This window comes from Nicotiana tabacum, chromosome 7, assembly GCF_000715075.1.
Source record: "Nicotiana tabacum cultivar K326 chromosome 7, ASM71507v2, whole genome shotgun sequence".
In the NCBI taxonomy this organism is placed as follows: Eukaryota; Viridiplantae; Streptophyta; class Magnoliopsida; order Solanales; family Solanaceae; genus Nicotiana; species Nicotiana tabacum.
The window spans coordinates 177363567-177379762 of record NC_134086.1 but is presented as its reverse complement, the minus strand read 5'-3'; the positions used below and the strand labels follow the sequence as shown (position 1 = coordinate 177379762).

The following is a 16196-nucleotide window of genomic DNA, read 5'->3' as shown; positions in this document are numbered from 1 at the left end:
TCTTATCAGTCCGCCTCCTTTCTCTTGATGAAATATATCGATACCCGAGCTCCAGCTTTGCCTCGATTATCTTATTATCTTGCTGATGTTGCTGTTACTGTTTTATTCTTTATACTTTCTTGAATCGAGGATCTATTGGAAATAACATATCTACCTTCTCAAGGTACGAATATGGTCTACGCACACATTATTTTTCTCAGATCTTATTTATGTTATTATACTGAGTTCGTCATTGCTCGTTGTGTGTAGTTGTTTAACTCTAGTCATTCCCACCTTTCAAAATACACCAATTCCCCATCATTCTATTCACGATTTCACCCCTGAATTTTTTTGAAAAAAAATAGCTAACAGAACTAAAGGAAAAAAAAGTAAAATTAGAAATTGAGAGGCCCACCCACCAAAATTCTTTAACATTCATTTCTCTCAATATAAATATGGCATAGACGAGTAAACTTCCTACTAGCCAGCTGTTTTATAAGTCCATTTCTGTAGTAAGAGATTCAAGAGCTTATCAGTAAGAAGAGAGTGAGCAGAGAAAATACTAAGAAAAAGAAAAAGAAGAAGATGGAATCCTCAGACAAAGTAGTGGAAACAGTGATAGTAGGTAATTACGTGGAAATGGAGACTGAAGGAAAGTCTAATAATGACATGAAATCTAAGATCTCTAATTTATTCTGGCATGGTGGTTCTGCTTATGATGCTTGGTTTAGTTGTGCTTCTAATCAGGTTAAATTAATTAATTTCTCCCCAAATTCTTTCTTAAAATATTTTTTATTAATGCACACATTGATAGATAAATTTGCTTTGTTTTTATTTTGACTTTTTTTTGGTGTACATTCTCAGGTAGCTCAAGTACTATTAACATTGCCATACTCATTTTCTCAACTGGGAATGATCTCTGGTGTTTCATTTCAACTCTTCTATGGGTTATTAGGCAGTTGGACAGCTTATCTCATTAGCATTCTCTATATTGAGTACAGAACCAGAAAAGAAAGAGAAAAAGTTGATTTTCGCAACCACGTCATTCAGGTTTCTCCCTTTCAACAACCTTGTTATTAGTAGCGTACGCAGGATTTTACATAAACAATATCTATTTATTGTCACAATTAACTCATAATTTAATTTTACTTTTCGCTCATTGCACTAAGCTTTCGCTATGCGTATGATTCGGGAAGGACCGGAAGGAGTTTTTTATTCTTGTGTCAATCAAAAATCTTTTCTTGTTTTGAAGGGGTGTATTTCTTTTATTTAACTTAAAACCAAAACACTCCGACAAGATATAGGTTAATAGATATTTTGTCTGTGACAGAAAACCACCACTACTAAAATCTAAATTTACATGAGGAACATGACAACTGTGTAAATCCATTTCTCACATGGTATTCTGAGTTTTCTTTACTATTTTAATGTCTAAATTTTTATATGTAATTTTTGTATTACAGTGGTTTGAAGTTCTTGACGGGTTGCTAGGAAAACATTGGAGGAACGTGGGTTTGGCTTTTAATTGCACTTTTCTTCTGTTTGGATCTGTAATTCAACTTATAGCCTGTGCAAGGTTCGTCCTCTTTAATTTTCTACCTGCCCCTACATATAATATTTTGTCTTTTTTCTACTCATATAAGTAACACAATCTATTTTATTTAAATGTGCAGCAATATATATTACATTAATGATAATTTGGACAAAAGAACTTGGACTTATATCTTCGGAGCTTGTTGTGCTACTACTGTCTTCATTCCTTCTTTCCACAATTATCGAATCTGGTCTTTCCTTGGCTTATTAATGACCACTTACACTGCTTGGTATCTTACTGTCGCGTCACTTCTTCAGGGCCAGGTATGTATTGGTTTAATTCGGACTATTATCACCTTTAGCCCACGACAAAAATTATTTATATTTGGTAGCCGAAAAAATATATAAAATTTGTATATTTTAATATATAATATATAGAATGTATCTACTCCCTCCGTTCAATTTTACTTAGCATCTATACTAAAAATAGATTTTCATTTTTACTTGTCACTTTACGAATATCAAGAGAAAACAAACTTTTTTTTCCTGTTATACCCACATCGTTTGTTACTCATTTTAAACCATTTTCTCAAATCCAATAAAATATGCATCAATTAATATAGGTATCATGGTAAATTATGCACTTCATTTATTATTTCTTAAGGAACGTGAAAAATCAAAACGTGCCAAGTAAAGTGGATGGACGGAGTATATACAAAAATATATATTTTTCAACAATTATTTTGAGAGCGGTTATGCAGTGTCATTTTTTCGTTTAATTTCACATATGATTATTTAACTTAGTTTCGTCGTCGTGTCACGAAATTAAGCATATATCGCATGAGACAATTCGGTTCCCATCTAACATTGGTGTTAAATGGAGAACTATGAGGAGCTGATCCTATGAGAGGACTGAACCGGGCTAACCTATAGTATACCGGTTGTTATTCGGGCAGTTAAGTTGGTATGGTAGCGTCTTTCGAATTGAAAAAACCAGTAACAACAAAGAGATGCTACTTTAGAGTTCCGAATTAGTAGTAATTGGATGTGCCATGGGAATTGAAAACCTTCAGAATTTTTTTTGACTCGTAGCCTACATCAGAAATTATTTATATTCGGCAACCGAAAAAATATCTAAAATTTGTATAATTTTTATATACTCATATAAGATACAGAATGTGTGTATATATATATATATATATATATATATATATAAAATATAAATTTTTTCGACTATTATTTTGAGAGCGGCTATACAGTATCATTTTCAAACCTTTTAATCATATCTATACATATGTGGAGATTTGACTAATTAATTAGATACTTTAGCTTTGAAATGTTAATTACTCTATATTTATGTTTTTTTTTCCTTTAAAACAGGCGGAGGGGGTGAAGCATTCGGGACCAACAAAATTGGTGCTCTATTTCACAGGAGCAACAAACATTCTCTACACATTTGGGGGACATGCCGTTACTGTGTAAGACATATAATTATTTTTATTTGCTTTTGACGAATATATTTAGTTCATATATATAACCTTCTTTTTCTTTTTCTAACATTCAAGTACAAGGGTAAAACTATAAAAATAGGAGATATTTTAGTATCTATAACTTTATGAAAATGACTTTACCTTGACTTCTTTCGACAGATTCTGAAGAAGTAATCTAGTGGACTATTCTTTTGTGTCAAAAAGATTAATATTCTCTCAAAACTTAACATTTACTACGCCATGACCAATCATTGTCAAAACACTATTATTGTTATTATTATTCTCCACAACTGTGCATATCTCTTGTAACTTTTACTTTTAGCTTTTTACATGCATTTGTGGCTAAAATATAAATAGTGGTTCCAGCATCTTTTTTCCATGGCCAGATTCCCTTTTACCCTTTTCGAGTTAGAAAGTCAGAACTATTTTTTCGAATCACTTTTGCTTTTATTGCTGAATCAATGACGGAAAACTGTTGAAGCTCTGAGCACCTCCTTGTTTTAATGTTCATTTTCTGTTTCCTTGGCATAAATTCACAGAACCATTAACCAAGGTAAAAAGTAAAAAAGAAATCTATCATAAATTTGATAGCGAGTACTGCAAAATTAGATCTTGATATTTACTCAACTGGATTTTTTAGCTTCTGTACAACTGTAAAAGCCATTTAATTATGTTGTGGACATGTGGGCATGGAGGTATAGGTCTGTAGCTCATAGGTACATTGAAAAAAAAAACATCTAAAAATATCGTATTTCATGTAGATCAATTCACGTGAACTTATTAATTGGACAAATAGTTTAAGAACAGAAAAATATTTTGAAATTTGCGGTCTTAAATATGCCTATAACATTTGTGTGACTATAATATTTTTGAAACTTGCGGTTTTAAAAATGTCATAACATTTGTTTGTCAATAGACGCATCTCATTAAGTGTAAAATAGTATACTTAAATTAAATTATTTTCAAATTTAAAAAAGGCATCATTCTGTTTCAAACTACTAAAAAAGAAATAAGTTAACATAAATTAAAACCAAGGGAGTGGGATTTTTTCTCTATATAGTAAGAATTTTAACTTACATACATTTCTTGTTAATCTTTTGTATTTTAAGGGAGACTAAAGTTTTGTGGTTTTTTTTGGGCAGAGAGGTAATGCACGCGATGTGGAAACCACAAAAATTTAAGGCAATCTACTTATGGGCAACTCTTTATGTGTTGACACTGACTCTTCCATCAGCAGCAGCAGTCTATTGGGCATTTGGAGATTTACTTCTTGATCATTCCAATGCCTTTTCTCTCTTACCAAAATCACCCTTCAGAGACATGGCTGTCATCCTTATGCTCATTCATCAGGTCCATTTTAAATGTCATTTTAGTCAATTCTATTAACGTTGAGTGATTTTTTAATGAGTGTGTCAAAACTTTAAACGAAATTAACATTGAGTTGTTTTTCTTTTGTGGCAGTTTATAACATTTGGTTTTGCATGCACGCCATTGTATTTTGTATGGGAAAAAGCTATAGGGATGCACGAGTGTAAGAGTCTATGCAAGAGGGCGGCGGCGCGGTTGCCGGTGGTGATTCCGATATGGTTTTTGGCCATAGTATTCCCTTTCTTTGGCCCTATAAACTCCAGTGTTGGTTCACTTCTCGTTAGTTTTACGGTCTACATTATCCCAGCACTTGCTCATATGTTCACCTTTAAATCAGCTGCTGCCAGAGAGGTACCAATCTTTCATTTTCCTATACTTCAAAAATGGAAAAAAAAGTAAAAGAATCTTATACTATGATTCCTAAGGGCCCAACAGAGAATAAAGAGAAAGAATAATGAGGTATTATCATTTTTAACCCGCGACAAAAATTATTTACATCTGATAATCGAAAAAGTGTATAAAACTTATATAATTTTTGTATATAACATACAGAATATATATATATATATATATACAAAAAAATATATAAATTTTATATATTCTATCGGCTATTATTTTTACGGTGGCTATTCAGTCTTATTTTTCTAAGAGTAGAATAAAAGGGAAGTCACGTCTCACACATTAGTACTTTGACTTTAAGTGAAAAAAGAAACTATTTATTCTTGGAGCTATATATATCTAGGAGGAATCGTCCAAACATAAAGATATTCCTATTAATAATGCCATGACTCATCTCAGTCTCCAACTCTCTTTCAATTTTGACTGAAAATCTCAAAGATATTGGTTTAATATTTTAATTTTACGTCGAAAATTAGATAATACTATGAGGGTTAAAAGTGTTAAAGGATATTAATAATTCCTAATTCATTTGTTTATGTTTTTCAAAACTTTTTGTATGTTATGAATATGTGGTGATTGTATACTTTATGTAATGCAGAATGCGGTAGAGCAACCACCAAAATTCGTGGGACGTTGGGCTGGAACATTTACGATAAACATATTTGTGGTGGTATGGGTACTGATTGTTGGGTTTGGATTTGGTGGTTGGGCTAGCATGACCAATTTCATACATCAAATTGACACATTTGGTCTTTTCACCAAGTGTTACCAATGTCCACCTCCTCCGGGATCTCCACCACCGTTCCTCCCTCACGTCGGCGCACCACGGCCGGCTCCGGTCAACATCACGCACCCTCACCACCTATGAATTCTTCGCCATTCATGCTGGGAATTTAACAGGATTAAAAGGCGTAGTTGGCTGATGTTCCCCTCAATTGTCACGCCAATATAAGTTGAACGATAGATGAAAATCATGAGAGATCAAGATGAGTTGTCTGCCCAAATTAGCAAGCCAATTCGAAGCGCCCCCCCAACCCCACCCCCCACGCCTTCGCTTGTATTTTAAATTTTAAATTTAGCTTGATTTAGTTATCTGGTTAGGAGTTGGTATCTGAAATGTAATATGTGACATGATTTGGAGAAGAAGAGATTTGTTATTTTTTGTCCGTCTTTGATAGTTGATTCTTAAATCTATTGCAAAGGTAGTTAGACTAGATTCATGTGTTCCGATCACCTAAGACGCTCCAATTGAACATACCTATGACCAAAAAAAAAACTAAATTTTGTTATGAATATATTATATTATGGATGTTCATTTAGTACTCCGTTGTAAATAAACTTCCTGAAGAAGCTTATCTATATGGAACTCCGCCGTAACTATGTTTATCTATTTAGTACTCTATTGGAAATAAGCCTCCTGAAGAAGCTTATCACTTCGGTACCCGGTTATGGATAAACATTACCCCCGGTAGAAGATTATCCATACCGGGTATAATAAGCTTATCCTTTCGATACTCTGTTATGGATAAACATTACCCCCGGTAGAAGATTATCCATACCGGGTATAATAAGCTTATCCTTTCGATACTCTGTTATGGATAAACATTACCCCCAGTAGAAGATTATCTATACCTGGTACAATGAGCTTATCCTTTCAGTACTCCGTTATAGATAAACATCACTCTCAGTACAAGATTATCCATATCTGGTACAGTAGCAGCTTACACAACAGCTTGCAGAAGCAGCTTACATAGCAGCTTGCAAAAGTAACTTACACAGCAGCTTGCAGAAGCAGTTTACACAACAGCTTCCATTCTTCTATAAATAGAAGAGATTTCAGTTAATTATGTACATCAGTTTGAATTCGAATAATATATCAGTTTCTCTCTATACTCTTCTTTACTTTACAGTCTTTATTTTATAACAAATTTATAGTTTTGAACTAGATTATATCACGAGATCGACTTTGAAAGCACAAGAGGGGGTAAATTGTAATCGATTTAAAAATCTTAGTTGACTAAGTATAAGTTTAGTCGATTAGACTTTGTGCAGTGATTGATTTCAGTAGAGATAAACTAAAGGAACATAAAGGTAAAAAAGACACATCAGTTTTTATACTGGTTCAGCACCGGTATGGTACCTACTTCCAGTTCCCTTGGGTCACAAAGGTTTTCTTAGATCTTTGATGAATGTTTACAGCAGTGATGGTTTTACTATGTTCACCACCAACGATATACAACAACAGTGATTCTTTCCAATGTTGACACAACTTTCGTTTTGTGTTCTAACTCTTCCTATCGTTTGTGACACTCGTAGACTCAAAAATATATTTTTTGTACTAAGAACTAGAAAGGATTAGAAACAGATGATGTAATTGCGTAAATTTGAATGTCCTTCTGTTTTTTCCTTTATAGCTTGACGAGTCTTTTGTTTCCTTGTCTTTTGCGATTGTATTGCAGTAATTCTAGGACTCTGTTCCTTGTGAGGCATATACAATTAAGAGAAAGACCCAAGAATAGCCTCATGAATCTAGCTTGAAATGGTAGCTAGATTCATTCTTAATCTTGACGAATTTCTTCCTTCATTCCTCCTTGATTTGAGCTTCTACAGAATCTTTTTGATTTGATCTATGGCCTTGATTAGCTCTCTTCCCATCCCTGTGCGCTTGAGAATCTTTGGCAAGGCTGACTGATTGACTTTCCTTCTTTGTTCCTTGACTGATTTATTCATTTTTCATGTAAAGAAAAGTTCAAAATACATAGCCGTTGAGTAGGATCTTGTTTCCTTTAATCAATATTATTGCTTATCAAATCTGCATACATGGATATATCATTACTCAAAGCTTTTTTTAGATTATTGATCATTATTAAATTTCTAAACCTAACATTCTCCCCCTTTTTAATGATGACAATAATTTAAAGAGAATTTGACTAATTTTATTGGCACTTCCCTTTTACAAGTGTGCCCCCCCCCGGGTGTACTGGTCAAGCAAGCAAAATAAAAATATTGTCTAAGCATCCTAGACACTTAATTCCTTCCAAGAAAATACTTCAGGGTGTTGATCACTTTAGTGCAAAAACTGTCATAAGAAGCATCAATATCTTTGGTGACTTTGGTCAGCTTCTCAGTTACATCCTGCATGGCCTGATCCCTTGCCTCCTTGTGGCTTGGAGAGTGATCCTTAGCTTAGCCACGTCTGCTCCAGTTTCCTTAGTTACTGCCCTGATCTTGTCCACCTGCTCCTGCGTAGATGTTAGTAATTCCTTGATACCTGCAGTATTCTGCTCAATCTGCAGCAGCTGATCTGAGGAAGAGGATTTGTTGGTTTTAGATTTGATCCTCCCACTGCTCTGAGGAGGACTGAACTCCGGTGATTTGTCTTTCTTAAGCCATGTTCCCTCAATCAAGGTATATCCCATCATGGCAAAAGTAGTCTTGTCATATGTGTTGGAGATAATTTTAGGAGCATAGCGAGAGATCCATTTTCATAACTTTCAAGATGTGAGAGATTAGTAAACCATAGGGCAAACTGTTCGCAGAAGATAAAACATCCTTGATGCTTTCAAACATGTACTGACGTGCCTAGGCAAACCAGTTGATAGCTTTATCATTTACCAAACAATATAGAACAAATACATCTTAGAGAGACACAATACTCAGTGAACCAGTACGGGGTAGCAAAGTGGTAGCAATAATGTGGGTTAGGATACGGTGTTCAAATTTCAAGTTCTTTGGACCTATATCAGAGGGGGTTTTAGACAACACACTCTTGGCTTCCTCAAGCGATACTTCAAAATTATCAGGACAAGAGTGTTGAACAAAAATATCGAACCCAACAAACTTTGTTGCGAAGATTTTCTTAAACTGATAAGAGTCAAGTTTCTGAGTTTCGAAAACTGACATAACAGTTTTGCATAGACTTTAAACTTACAGTGTGGTCAAAAGCAATTGACTTCCTTTGAAGGCAACAAACCTAGCCTTGTCTTCAGGGCCATAGAAGTTCATCTTGTCTTCAGGGCCAAACTCTACACTTTCAGTTTTTCCCCTTTTCTGAGAAGATGGTTTAGGGATGGACTCCATTGGTCGTTTTCCCGTCGTCTTTTGGGAGATGAGAATCTTCTAGAGAGTCACTTGAAACTTCCTCGGTCAGTAGATGGTCTGTGCTTTATGAGGATTCTACATCAACTGGATCATCTTTGATTTCCTTGAAGCGATGGTTTCTTCTGGGTATGGAGGAGAAAGGAGAGGGTTTGGTTTTGGACATGAGTAAAGGAAACAGAGAGATAGAGATAGAGTTTCTTTGAGAGAATGAGAGATATGATCGAGGGAGAAGGGGTTTAAAAGGGTTTGAGAGGACGCCTCGATTCTTTAAGAGAAGTGTGAAGGGCAACTGAAAAGTTTCCTTCTGCAAGCCCGCCTTCAGTTCACTATTAATACGTGTACATACTAACAAGTTCTTAAAAGATTTTTTGAGGCAAAAATTACGAGAAAATATATGGACAAAAATTAAACTTAGACAATTATGGAAAACATTAAACACAACTATAAGGGAATTGTACAAATGCCAATATATTTACAAAGGAAACAAAATCTTTCTTCAAGCAAAGGTTTTGTAAAAATATCTGCTAACTGATTTTCAGTATTTACAAATTCTAACACAACATCTCCTTTAACAACATGATTACGTTTAAAATGATGCTTAATATTAATATGCTTAGCCCTAAAATGATGCAAAAATTTTTTTGGTAGACAGATAGCACTAGTATTATCACTGTCACACCTCCTTTTTCCAACCCCGCAAAGGGCGTAGGGAGTTTTTCCAATTAAAGGACAATCAAAACGGGATTTATTTATTTATTTCAGAGTCGCCACTTGGGAGATTTAGGGTGTCCCAAGTCACCAATTTTAATCCCGGATCGAGGAAAAGAATGACTCCATATTACAATCTGCGTACCAGAAATCCGGATAAGGAATTCTGTTAACCCGGGAGAAGGTGTTAGGCATTCCCGATTTCCGTGGTTCTAGCACGGTCGCTCAACTGTTATATTCGGCTTATTTATCTGATTTTAAATACAATTATGAACCAATGTGCAAATTTAACTTTTTACCACTTTATTATTATTATTATTATTTTTTTTTAAAAAAACAATTGTGAACATCGTTTAAAACATGTCTTTGGATTACGTCACATGAAATGCACCCGCAATCCGGAACACATTTTTATTCAATGTTTTAGGATTTAGATTTGGGTCGCATGAAATGCACATCCGAGTTTAAGAAGGTAAAATTGATTAAATCGCGCCTAAAGAGTTTAACGCGTCATTATCTTTGGGGAAAGAAGTGAAATTCACTAAACAATCCATCCCAAATTCTAAGTAAATTTTTTTTAAAATAATTAAATAAATAAATGAGATTGGAGAATCCTGTAAATTTTTGTATTATTTACATCTATTTATTTTTTAGCGAAATCCTTCCTTATTTTAAGAATATCCTTTAATGACTACCTTTTTATTATTACTAAGTTTGTTTATAAATATAAAATCAATATCTACATTCTTGAAAATGACATATTAAATAGAAGAGAAAAACAAATATTAACAGAAAGTAATAAAAATTATAATCATAAATACAACATGGAATTGTCGAAAAATAAAATAAAAAAAAATAAAAATAAAAAAACTAATTATCCCATAGTTGGATTAAAACTTTAAATTGTTAGTAAGACTTAAGCTTATTGAAACTAATTATTTACAAATACTGAAAATTGAAAGAAAGAAAAATAAAAACTTGATTACTAAACCATATTTCTAACTTTGTTTTAATTCACATCATGTCCTAATACTTGTTCGCAAACTAATTCATGTTATAAATGAAATTGACTACATGATTCTGATTAACTTATCGTTGACGAAAAACCTTATGAATAAGGAACTTAGTTAATTTTTTTGCCAAACTGATTCAATAACGCCATTTTTACGTTATTTCTTCTATTTTTTGTTATTAAACAGTTTTAATTAATAATCAGGCTTAAATATATTTCCTAATAATCTGGTTAAGGCGTTTTTTAATATGTCGTTATAATATGCCTAGTTATGCCAAATGACAGTGATTTACAGAATAATAATACATGAATAACCTAAATACAATACAAAAAAATTAAATTAAACTAAATTAAAAATTTAACACTCCATTCTTCATTTCAGCTTACAAAATGCCAAAATTACAGTTGTGTACCTGATATTGTCAATATAAGAAGAAGAAAGTCAGCAACGTAATACGTAACACAGCAACAACAACAATAACCAGCAATAACCAGTCAACGAAAATCCCAGTGACAGCTTTGAAAAATTCAAAATAAAATCCAGGAATGCCAAAAATAACGGATAGAAACCAAGGGAAATTTTTAGATTTTTGAAAGGCTAATTAATCTTCAACCCTTAATTTCTACACCTGTATACCAGAATATTTATCAGGTGTGTACTACTTTCTCTTCTAATTTTCAGCTTTTCTTTTTTATTTTTCTTTGTATGTTTTTCTTTTCTTGAGAGTTTCAATGTTTTTTTCGGAATAAATGTTCAGCTCCTTTTTTTCTCTAATCTCTCTTTTTTTTTCTGTCCCCTTTTATTCTGATTTCAAGACTTCTTATAACCCATCCCATAAATCTTTTAATCAATTAAAATCAACCCATTTTCTCTACCAAACCCATTATCTTCCCACTCATCCCCATTATATTAAATAAACATATCACACCACCCCATTTCATTTTGTCCCCCATGCTTCTTTTAAAATAATGCAAGATTCCCCTTTAAATTAAATCTTGTCCCCCCTTTATATTAAATAATAATATCACAACCCACCCCATTTTATTTTGTCCCCCATGCTTCAAATAAACAATTACAAAATGTACAATTCCTAAACTACCCCTTCCGACCTTACTGAAATTACCAAACTACCCCTGAACGTATTACAAATTTACCAAACTAACCATCAGCTATAATACATCAATTAATCAAACTTAACCAAAATATAGACAATATGATCAATTTCTAACAATGTTCAAACAACAATATGAACACGGATGAACATCATAACAACAATATCACATGAACATGATTTTAACAACATTTCAACAACAAATCACATGAACACAAATTGAACAACAAAGAACAACTAAAATTTGATTGAACAATATTTTAGCAACAAACAATCCTATTTTCGGATTCAACACCAACAACAAACAAAGTATGAAGATTTCTAAATTCAATCATATTGAACTTAAAATCAACTCTAACAACATTACAACAAACAATTCTTATATTAAACTTTAAACAAGATTATGAGAACAATTCAAGCAATAATCATAAATGGTAAACAAGAAATCAAACTATACAAAATTCGGATTCAAGAACAATCAAACAAAGTATGAACATGGATGAACTATTTTAAACAACAAACATGACGGATTGAACGATTAAAACAATATATTCCTTTAATACAACTAAATTCTTTAAACAAATAACAAGATCGACGAAGAAACAATTATGAACTTAAACTTGAACTTAACAATATTAACAATTTCTAACAATACATAAACACATGAAACAAATTGAAGAAATAGTTGATTAAATTTCAATTTGAATCTAACAAACATCAAACTAACAAATACTTACTTAAACAATAATACAAACATGAAATAAACATGAAAACAACTAATTAAACTTCTATTTTGAAATCTGAAAATTAATTTAACGAAACATATGAACAAACTAAAATTATTTCAACTACGGACAAACAAAACAAACATTGAATCATTTATCGATTTTGAATCCGAAAAACAACGAACAACAAAAAAATATGGACGAAATTTGAAAACATAAACCAACTAACCGATTCGAAACAACGACGAATAAATGAAGAAGATGGAGAGGAAGGAGCAGCAGTCCGCAGATGGCCATGGCAGCATCAAAGCTTGCTCGTCCATGGCGGAAACGTGAGCAGCAGCAGTTGCTGCGTGATCTTGGCCGCGACGGAGACGAAGAAGAACAACGCAGCAGCAACAAATGGAGCAGCAGCTACGACAACCATTGATTCAATGTTTGTTCCTGAAGAAGCTGGACGCGGAGCTGCTCACGTTGATTCAAATGGAGAAGCTGCCGCGAAACAGCAACGTCGGGGAGCTGGACGCGGCGAGAAGTAGTAACAGGCCGGAACGCAGCAGCAGTGGTGGAAACGGGCAGCAGTAGCGCGTTTGAACGATGAGGAAGCAGCTGCGGCGAGCAAAAGGAGTTGAAGAAGAAGCCGCGATAGTAGCGGCGTGGCGCAGGCAGGTTGTTTGTTCGTCGTTGGTGCTCGCGACTGTGGTCGGAGCTCGTGACTATGGTCGCGCTGGCTGGGGTTCGATGACGAGGAATGCAGCCATGGCTGCTAGAGAAGTAGTGGTCGTCCATGGATGTCGAGCTCAAGCTTGAGCTCGACGAAGAAGATGAAAGCAAACGCGGGCAGCCATGGCGCAAAAACAACAACGACAATGGTGAAGCTTGAGGGCAGCCATGGTTATGTGGTGAAGGGGTGGTTGTGGTGGAGATGGTGAAGTATCCATTGATGGAGCTTTGCTTAAGGAAGAAGAAGAAGAAGAAAGATAGAAAGGGGGGGGGGGGGCGGGTGAGTTTTGGTCACTTTTAGGGTTTTCCTTTTATTTTTTGTTTTGTTTTGTGTCTTTGAAATGCAAGATAGGGGTATTGGGTCTTTTGGGTTATGGACTGGGTCGACCCAGTTCGAAATGGACTGGGTCGTAGGGAAGATTGGGCCATTTTTTGGGCCTGTGGCTTGAAATTGAATAAGAGGCCCAATTCCGACTTTCTTTATATTTTCGCTCTCTTTTCTTCTTTTATTTTTCTAAAGCTAAATTATAAAAATACTTAAACTATTATTAAGAACTAAATTAAGTTATAAAAGCGCAAATTAACTCCCAATAACAATTAACGCACAATTAAGTATTAATTAAGCATAAAATTGTATATTTGGACATTAAATGCTAAAAATGCAAACGATGCCTATTTTTGTAAATTTTTTATTTTTGTAAAACAAATTTAATTATTATCAATTGTAGAATTAAATCCTACATGCAAAATGCGACATATTTTTGTATTTTTTATTAATTTAGCAAATAAACACGCACAGACAACTACAAATAATTATTCAAAATATCACAAAATATCACAAAATTGCACACCAAAGAAAAATCATTTTATTTTTGAAATTTTTGGGAGTAATTCTCATATAGGGCAAAAATCACGTGCTTACAGCTGCCCCTCTTTGCCCGGAGACACGAAGGGTTTTCGTGCAAAGATAAATCGAGCGTTTTTAACCCATCTGAGTACTCTGTTGAAGCATTTTTTGAAAAAGATTTGACCGAACCTTTGCTTCAAAGGTTTCCTACATATCCTGGGCTAAACAGGAATCAGGTCAATGTAGTTCGGGAAGTTTTGGTAGCTGGGACTACCATGGGACTGCAATGTTACTGCTGTTGCATGCTACTTTTACTGTTTGCTGACCTCCTTATTACACCATGCTTAAAAAAATAAGAAGCTAGACTAAGCTAGAAATTTCAAAATCTTATCTGTTTTCCCCCTTGCTCCGGTTGCCTTGCTTTTTGTCGGTTTGTGTTTCCTCTGGTGCATTTTTACCAAGACTTCTGGCCCTTGGCTCTTTTTTTTTTTTTTTGAATACCAGTTTTCGTCATTTTGTTCGGTCCGCTGGGGACATGGCTTTCTTCATTAAGCTTTTTGGCGGTTCCTCTGGGGACACGATTATCTTCATCAGATTCATTAGGTTGGACATGATTTAATGTTCACACACCGTTTTTCAAGACGCGTCTTTTCTTTCTTTTGACTCATGCGCTTGAATTTGCGCTGGGACTTCTTGTTGCCACCTTCTGCCTTCCGGTGTTGGGATTTTTATTGTTTCATGCTGGGGATTCTTGTTGTAACCTTCTGCCTTCCGGTGGGGTTACTGACTTCAAAATCTGCAGTATAAGACTGAAAAGTATTCCTCTCGTTATACAGGTGGGCGCCTGGACATGAAATGGAAATGTATACCCGCATTATACTGGTGGGCGACCTGGAAATGAAAAACTGAAATGTATGCCCGCATTATACTGGTGGGCGACCTAGAACAGAAATGAAAAGACAGAAATGTATTCCCGCATTATACTGGTGGGCGACCTAGAACATGAAATGAAAACATAAATGCATACCCGCATTATACTGGTGGGCGACCTAGAACATGAAATGAAAAGATAAATGCATGCCCGCATTATACTGGTAGGCGACCTAGAACATGAAATGAAAAGAGAAATGCATACCCGCATTATACTGGTGGGCGACCTAGAGCATGAAATGAAAACATAAATGCATACCCGCATTATACTGGTGGGCGACCTAGAACATGAAATGAAAACATAAATGTATACCCGCATTATACTGGTGGGCGACCTAGAACATGAAATGAAAACATAAATGCATACCCGCATTATACTGGTGGGCGACCTAGAACATGAAATGAAAACATAAATGCATACCCGCATTATACTGGTGGGCGACCTAGAACATGAAATGAAAACATAAATGCATACCCGCATTATACTGGTGGGCGACCTAGAACATGAAATGAAAACATAAATGCATACCCGCATTATACTGGTGGGGGACCTAGAACTTGAAATGAAAAGATAAATGCATATCCGCATTATACTGGTGGGCGACCTAGAACATGAAATGAAAAGAGAAATGCATACCCGCATTATACTGGTGGGCGACCTAGAACATGAAATGAAAACATAAAATGTATTCCCGCATTATACTGGTGGGCGCCTAATTGGTAAAGAATAATTTGAATTTGTTTCCTCGTTTCTCCGAGAAAATTTCCACTTGTGGCAGAAAATTTTCTGCCCCAATTCTGGCGATCTTTCTTATGGCGTATCTTTAAGCCATCATCAACACTTTATTTTCCTGTTCAAATCAAAGAAAATTTAGTTAGTTTTTTTTTTTTTTTTTTTGAAATATGGCGAGTGGTCATGTCACTTTTGATGGGGATGGTTGTTCCCTTTCCCTTATTCCTGTTCGGCGTTCTCAAAACTTGTTGGGGATGATGTTATTTGCTGGGGATAACATTCTGCTGGGGATGGTTTTTCCATTTATCCCTTCACCATTTTGTATCTCAAAAATTTCTGGAGGTTATTTTGCCGAAGATGGATTTTCCTTTCTTCCCTTCCCCTTCTGTGTTGTCCGACCACCTCGGAGCTTGGTCGATATTCGGTCGGAGTACTCTGGGGATCGTCTTGGAACTTGGCTTACAATTTCTTCAACATGTTTTTTTTTCCGGCTCTTCCCCGTACTTTCCTTGCCATTTTAGGACAGTATTATTCGG

The 16196-nt window shown here is 34.8% G+C and overlaps 1 protein-coding gene across 1 annotated transcript; it reads left to right on the top strand.

The window, feature by feature from the left end:
• Positions 1–447: 447 nt before the first annotated feature.
• Positions 448–5939, top strand: LOC107821691 (auxin transporter-like protein 5). The gene is made up of 8 exons (XM_016648132.2): positions 448–726; positions 844–1029; positions 1443–1555; positions 1653–1836; positions 2893–2990; positions 4145–4352; positions 4464–4721; positions 5368–5939. Exons 1-8 carry the CDS (start codon positions 565–567, stop codon positions 5635–5637), a joined length of 1479 nt encoding a protein of 492 aa, XP_016503618.1. The 5' UTR covers positions 448–564; the 3' UTR covers positions 5638–5939.
• The last annotated feature ends 10257 nt before the right edge of the window (positions 5940–16196 follow it).

Coding starts and splice junctions, on each gene's coding strand:
- LOC107821691 (XM_016648132.2), top strand. CDS start 565: ATGGAATCCTCAGACAAAGTAGTGGAAACAGTGATAGTAGGTAATTAC. Junction 2,991..4,144: donor GGGGGACATGCCGTTACTGT/GTAAGACATATA, acceptor TTTTTTGGGCAG/AGAGGTAATGCACGCGATGT. Junction 4,722..5,367: donor AATCAGCTGCTGCCAGAGAG/GTACCAATCTTT, acceptor TATGTAATGCAG/AATGCGGTAGAGCAACCACC.